The sequence below is a fragment of the Brassica oleracea genome, chromosome C5 (genome assembly GCF_000695525.1).
Source record: "Brassica oleracea var. oleracea cultivar TO1000 chromosome C5, BOL, whole genome shotgun sequence".
NCBI classification, from domain to species: Eukaryota; Viridiplantae; Streptophyta; class Magnoliopsida; order Brassicales; family Brassicaceae; genus Brassica; species Brassica oleracea.
The window spans coordinates 3966997-3974144 of record NC_027752.1 but is presented as its reverse complement, the minus strand read 5'-3'; the positions used below and the strand labels follow the sequence as shown (position 1 = coordinate 3974144).

General features: G+C 37.2%; 1 protein-coding gene across 1 annotated transcript; it reads right to left on the bottom strand.

Annotated features, from left to right (window-relative positions):
* Positions 1-1654: 1654 nt before the first annotated feature.
* Positions 1655-4887, bottom strand: LOC106295265 (amino acid permease 8). The gene is made up of 6 exons (XM_013731121.1): positions 4480-4887; positions 3624-3717; positions 3323-3537; positions 3080-3222; positions 2488-2715; positions 1655-2216 (listed from the first exon to the last, which is right to left on the bottom strand). Exons 1-6 carry the CDS (start codon positions 4832-4834, stop codon positions 1791-1793), a joined length of 1461 nt encoding a protein of 486 aa, XP_013586575.1. The 5' UTR covers positions 4835-4887; the 3' UTR covers positions 1655-1790.
* Between the last annotated feature and the right edge of the window lie 2261 nt (positions 4888-7148).

Here is a 7148-nt window from a genome sequence, read left to right as displayed (position 1 = left end):
CGTTGCGGACCTAATGCTGCGTGGTTCAGCTCGGTGGAATGAATCGAATGTCGAATCTATCCTTCCCACAGTTGCTCATTTTATCTATCAGATCTTCCCAAGTTCTCTGAACGCCGAGGACAAGTTCTGCTGGCAGCGAACGAAGTCAGGTATCTACAGTGTGCGCTCCGAATACTACTCCATGATTGAGTGTACAGAGGCAACTACTAACCAAATAGTAACCAACCGGGAGTTTAACTGGCACAAGAATATCTGGGCGGTAGAGACAACACCAAAACTTAGATTGTTTCTCTGGAAGCTAGCACAAGGAGCGCTACCGCTAGGTGCTAATCTCCAAACTAGGGGCTTAACAACAAACACCAGCTGTCCCCACTGCAATGCTCCAGAGACAGCGATACGCCTCATCCTCCATTGCCCATTCGCTCAGCAAGTCTGGGAGCTCGCACCTATCAGTCCTACCGCAGAGTTCTTCAATTCAGTCTCCATCTACGAGATTCTTACGACGGCTCCAGCACTTGTTTGCTTACCTCCTACTGGCATTACCGCTGATCTCTTTTCATGGATTGGAAGGAACCTCTGGACCTTTCGTAATCGATTGGTGTTTGAAACCCGCAGGACCTCTCCAGACGCTGCAATCACTAATGTCATATCCAATGCGAGAGAGTGGAAACATGCGCAACAAACCCCCTGACCTACGAACCCGACGCCGTCAACGACCATCCTCCCCGCATCCTTACCCCCGAATACGGCTATTTGCAACTCAGATGCAGCATGGTCACGTCAAACGTTGCGAGTGGGTATAGGATGGGTCATATCTCATGAGAGCAGCTCACGTACACTCCAAGGAACTTCTGCATGCGGTCATGTATCTTCACCCCTACTCGGGGAAGCGCTTGCTATCAGAGAATCCCTCCGAACCGCGAAGGAGGCTCTTCTTCCCAAATTCTGGATGCGATCCGACTCTCAAGTGCTCATTAGAGCAATCAACTCGAAAACTTATCCAGTGGAGCTCTTTGGGGTTCTAATGGATGTCGAGTTCCTATCTTTTAGCTTTAGCTTCGATTTTATCTTGTTTTCTTTTGTACCAAGAGCTCAAAACTCTACTGCTGATTCCCTTGCGAAATCGGCCTTAGATCATGGCTCCTTCTCTCCTCCCCTGTATTGAACTGATTTCGATTAATGCAGTATGTTAGTTGTTAAAAAAAAAAGATCTTTCATCCTTTTCAGACAATGGAACACTTGTGTAATTACGAGGCTACTTGTCTCGTTGCTAGAGATTTTTGTCTTCTGAATCCATTAATGTATATATAGAGAAACTGTTGGATTCTGATTCTGGGTGGTAGAGATAACTAAGAAAAAGCATGTACGATGCGATTTAATGACATATAGTGTAGTGCTGTGTTCTTTTTTTGTGCTTAGTACTACTGTCTTTGTTTTGCAGAATTGTACTGTTTCTATCCCTGGTCATGTGGATTCCAATTCTATTATGTTGTTAGTTATTTGTATTGTAGTTGTTCATAAAAAAAAAGTTATTAGTATTGTCATGTGTTGTTATAGTCACAGATGCATATGTTTCTAGTTCCCCCTTGTATTCCTAAAAATTATTCAAAAACTATTATTATCGATTTTCATACGATTTACTAATAGATCCATTAGCAATTGTTTTCGTCTTTTATCATAAAACAAAACATAATAGCATAATACGTTTACAACATTATTCTTTAGATAAAATACTTTGCTGGAAAGAAATAATATATAGTTCTTATCTAAAATAGATCATCATAAGTAACTTAGTCTATACTCTCGAAAGGCTTGTATTTCTTGACATTATTGATTAGGCCAACAATGGATCCCACTGCAGCTAAGGCGGAGACAATCAAGCAAACCAACACGAGGAGGTGCAGCGCCAACCATCTACCCGAATACTTCTTAACCTTTGTCTGAGCAATGTGCATTGCCACAGGAAAATAAACTGTTAACGGCCAGAACGCAAGTGCCCCAAGCAAACCCAAGATGGAGTTGAAGAAGGGGAATATCATTGCAATAAATGTTGTCAAAATCACATAGTTTGTCCTCCACACCAGCCTGAAGTGGTTGACACGAAATTTTCCGAGCAATGGTATCTTCAACGAGTACTCTTTGTTGATGAAATTGCTTTCAGGCCACTTTTTGTTGCATTTGCTCTCAACAAATTGGAAAAAGGGCTGAACATATACCTGCGAATGATATTAAAATAGGATTAAGAAGATATCTTTAAAATGATTGTATTTTAAACCAAACTAGCTCTATTTCTACTAATTTCGACTATTAATCTAAATTTCTAAAACAGAGGATAACACAAGAATATTTATGAAAAATTACAAGTGTGTTGTGATAATTAGCTGTTTTTGCTTTTTAAATGTGTGCTACGTTCTCATGTTTGTTTATCAATGATACGTTTTCTTTAAGAGATATAATTAACATGAAAATTGTTAATGCTACAATTACCTGATAGGCACCTACTAAATGGACAGCAATGCAAACATTGGCGAAAATGACGAGCCAGAAAGGTTCGTAAAACCCAAAGTCGGTAAGGAAGTCACCAGGGGCTATGTTTCCGAATGCAGCATACCCAATGCAACCACATAAGAGGTAGAAAACAGTTGTGGTTGAGACTCCAATAAGACTTGCTTTCTTCATCACTTTGTTCTCTGGTGGGCTTGATCTCAATGTGTCCTGCAACAAAGAAAAAAATAAAAACATATTTGAGCTTCAGTATCTTTAGAGCTTCACATATATAATTAAAAATCAAGCCTTTTTGTATATGCATGCCTACAAGGCTAATACTCTAGTTGATAGTAACATCTTATCTTCAAGGTAAATGGCACCTTCTTCTTTATATCCCTTTTTGGTGAAAGAGAGAATAGAAGTGGTAGTAGATCCATATTCTCTAACTAATATATCCATATCGGTAGTTAGAGATTACTTCTAAGAGCAAAAAAAAAACATTAATACATCCATACACTAACTAATACATCATATATATGACTACTCTGTAAATGCAAATATTCAATGAACGATAGAAGAAAGTAGTACATACCTGGATCTCAATGAGAATAGTGGTGTAAGCGTACGAAAACGCAATATCCCCAACCGCTTGAAACGCTTTCCATACTTTATCAGACGCAGATACGTCCACTCCTATCACCGTACCTGTCAGCGTTGTCTTACCAACCTTCCCACCTTCCACATAATTATACCACTTCCACCGTTAGCTCGATCAAACATTGAAGATTCATGTAAACATTAATTTAAACGTTGAATAAAGGAAATGAAACCGTACTTGCCACTTTGGCGATGGCCAGACCGATACCAATAGATGCATAAGAGAAGGACATAACCGCGGCAATGATTGAGAGGAAAGATAGCTTGTGAAAATTAGGAATCTGACTTAGAAGAATCTGGAGGCCGCCAAATGCCCCCATGTATGGATAATTCGATGCGGTACATTTCGCACCATGTCCCTTACCATGAAAACAATTTGCTTTCCCAATCGCTCTAACCAAAGCAACACAACACACATGTTTTAGTTACCATCACAAAAATTGTAACCGAAATAAGTTATCAGTTGTGTAACGACTTACACTAAGCTTATGGAGGCAGTGATGGTGTAACCAATAGAGACCCCAACGAGGTTGCCGTACTGTGCTAGTCCACATAGCTGCACCTTTTTACCACCTGTCGTTTTATGTTATGGAGTATTCTAAAACTTAGTTACTCTTCTAAATTACATAGGAATCTTTGTTTTTGTCAATCAACAGCAGCGATTACAAGAAGCAGGACTTAAGCATCGAAATTGTATATTGTTATTAATCCTTTGATGTTTTTTTTTTTTTTTTTTTTTTTTTTTGCTAAAAATTAATCCTTTGATGTTAAAAAGTCGGATAATCTTTTGTATAATCTTTTGTCATTGTGGATAAGTTTGGATCCATCTCTCATTTTGAATTCAATTTTTTTTGGGAGACCAACAATCAAATTTAATGATAGCATTCTTTAATGAGATAATCCTACACTAGTCAATTCAATTCATTAAGTAATTTTGGAAAGAAGATAAATTTCATAATTATTTTATCTTTTTGTAGATTTTGATGATTAACTCATATATCTTCCCAAGAAGAGCATGCAGAATTTTCAAAATAAAAAATTTAGAACCACAAAATAATGTTCCTCAAAAGATAGGATACACTAAAAATGGTTGATTACTTTGATCTTGCAAGAAAACATTACTTTGATCTTAATTTGTTCCTGGGACCATCTTATGAAAAAATTGGAAAAGATCAAAAAAGTATCTTCACAAGAATATTTTTACCATTTAATACCAAAAATTATTAATATCAGTAGACTAAACTGTTGATCAGAAACATAATTCTATATAAAACTGAAAAAAATCTTGAATAATGCTGATAAAAATGATTTAAAGAATAATAATAATTTGCATACCAAGGTAAGCTCGAACGACGCCCATGTACGTGTAGTTGCGTGTTCCGGTGATGGGGTCCGGCGCTCTGTAGCAATCGGCGAGCAAAGTAGAGGTGTAGTAAGTAATGATGGCGAAAATCACCAAAATCATGGTTCCAGCCACCCAACCAAGCTGTGCTAATGCCCAAGCCAAAGACAACACTCCTGAGCCTATCACCGCCGTGATAATGTGCGCACTCGCCGTCAGAAACGTCCCCGTTCTCTTCTCTCGACCATCATCGTCGACGTTCTTCACAGCGGCGTTACCGGACTCAACCGCCGAGGGATTGTGGAGTGTGTCCAAGGATTTCATTGTAGGAGGGGGAGAGGGAGACATGAAAAGAGAGGAGAGTAAATGACACGAGTCTTTTGACAGTCAAGCTTGGCACATGTACAAAGTATACTGAGAGTCATATATATATATGCACATATATCAAGGCTTATGTGGAAGGAGCATTTCTGTACGTTGAATCTTACATTCATTTTAGAGAATCTTTATTTTTGGTATTTTTTGTTTGATTATTGACCTGCTTGTGGTTCTTGCTGTGTAATTGGTTTTACTTGTTTTAGAAACCTTGAATGGCCCGTGACTGTGTAATCTCTTAAATTGTGCTAGGGGCATTGCGGAATTGTGGCCAGAGTTATTGTTTCATCTCAATATTTGTTAAGGTTATTGTAGCTGTGAATTTTGCGTTTTGGGTTGATCATTGTTTTTAAGTTTTTTATTGTTATAAGGTTAGAGTTGTGATGATGAACTGTGTATGCATTGTTCTCCACTCAGGAATGACTAAACTATGTTAGTAATGTGATTGATATAGTTTTGCTATGTCACTAAGACTTATTGTTTGTTACTTGTACTGTTGAGATTACATAAATTATATTAAGGTTCTTGAGAGTACCTTTTGTTTCTGGATATTTTTTTCTCCAGTTTAGTTGTGTAAGTTGTGTGTATTAAGTAATATTTTTTTTATTCTTATTATGTTGGTTTTATGTTTTTTTTTAACTTGTTGCTTTTACCGAACCTTTAAAACAAATACATGAAGACTTATATAAATAACTATAAAATGAGTGAATTAGTATTTGGACCTTAATGAGTTAAATGAATATTTGTATTTCTCATAAGAAGACAATAGCATTGGCCTGTTGACATTGAGCATGTAAGCTATTTTCATAAGATAAGAAGAGTGAGCAGGTAGAGATGTTGTTGCCGCATTTGTGTTTGTTAGGATTGTCTCTTGTATCTTCTGGTGTGCTTTTGTGTTTGTTTCTCTTATATTTGATGGGTAATATGTAAAAAAAAAATCATTGTTAGTTGTATTTATCAGAATTTGTAACTTACTCTGCCTTTTTGTTTAGGTAATTTTACTGATCTCGATTGTCGTTTTCGTCTTCTTCGTAAGCATCTGCGAAAATAAGTTTGTAAATTGTTAAATAGCTGGCCGTGTAGTTTGTATTTGTTTAGCTGGCTCAATGTATGTGTCGTTGAGTTTTAGTTGAGTTGATTGGTTTGATATATTTGTTTTGAACTTTATTTGTAAGATTAGAAAAAAAAGAGGTGGTCATTAATGATTCGTATTTTTTGGGATTCTAGTTTTGGTGTTTTGATTGTTTGAGTTATTGGTTTTTTTTAAGCTGTAAAATAAAACTTTGTGTAAAATTAGATTGATAAGTAAGGGAGATAAATAGACGACCACAAATCTTGGGTAGGAAATATTTTTTATTATTGATGTTAGCATAATATAGACTGTAATATAAAGGGAATTATGTGTTGATTGTTTCTTACGGATCAATGAGGAGACTGATAACAACTCGAGTTGTTTCTTTGGTGAGGTCAGAGCCCTGGAAAGAATGGATTTGTCCAACCATATCTGCGAGTTTAAATATCAGTTATGATATCGAAACATAATATAAACCCAGATGCAATATGATAATATACCTGGGAGTTCTAGGTTTGTGTTCGCAGTCACTTGAAGATTGTCGAACAATCTAGTCTTGACTGGAGAATGATCTCAGGAGCATCCGTGATAACTTCATCAATAATGTTTAGTGAGATGAAACGAATGGGGAATGGATGATCAGTTATCTTGTACATGCTTGAGCACCTAACAACCTCAAAACGATCGACTTTCACAATGGAACCTGCTTTCAAAGATGACATGTAATGATTAGCACGTCCGACGGGAGTAAACCCATGAATCACGGAATCTGCAAATAATATTATTCAACAAAGAATCAGGAAATCAATTGAAAAATTATGTTAAATAAGTGTGATAGATCGAAGATTAACTTACCTTTTCATTAAGGAAGAGAACCGTGATTCCTACAAACTCCATGTCTTTCTTGAAGTTCAGGGAACCCCAGAAGCGGAGGAAGCCAGAGGCTATGCTTTGGTTACTACGACCAAGACGAGAGACTCGAAGGTTGAGTGACGGACGCCGGGACGCCGGTTTGAGGAATTGGAGAGGTAGAGAGAAACATTTTCTAGAATATGGTTAAAGCTAAGAGGAATTAATGAGTTTTGTGGAGATGCCGATTGGGTTCATCAAAGATGAGAATCATATATATAGGATTTACAGGGAGGCTACAAATCAGGAACATTTATGATCAAGCGATTTAAGATGGGGACATGAAGAGTTCACCGGTGAAAAAAT

What these genes read in the sequence shown, in the direction of transcription:
- LOC106295265 (XM_013731121.1), bottom strand. Translation starts at nt 4,834, where the DNA reads ATGTCTCCCTCTCCCCCTCCTACAATGAAATCCTTGGACACACTCCAC. An exon ending in CGTCGTTCGAGCTTACCTTG is followed by an intron (nt 3,718 to 4,479) that starts GTATGCAAATTA and finishes ATAAAACGACAG; the next exon opens with GTGGTAAAAAGGTGCAGCTA. An exon ending in ACTGCCTCCATAAGCTTAGT is followed by an intron (nt 3,538 to 3,623) that starts GTAAGTCGTTAC and finishes TGCTTTGGTTAG; the next exon opens with AGCGATTGGGAAAGCAAATT.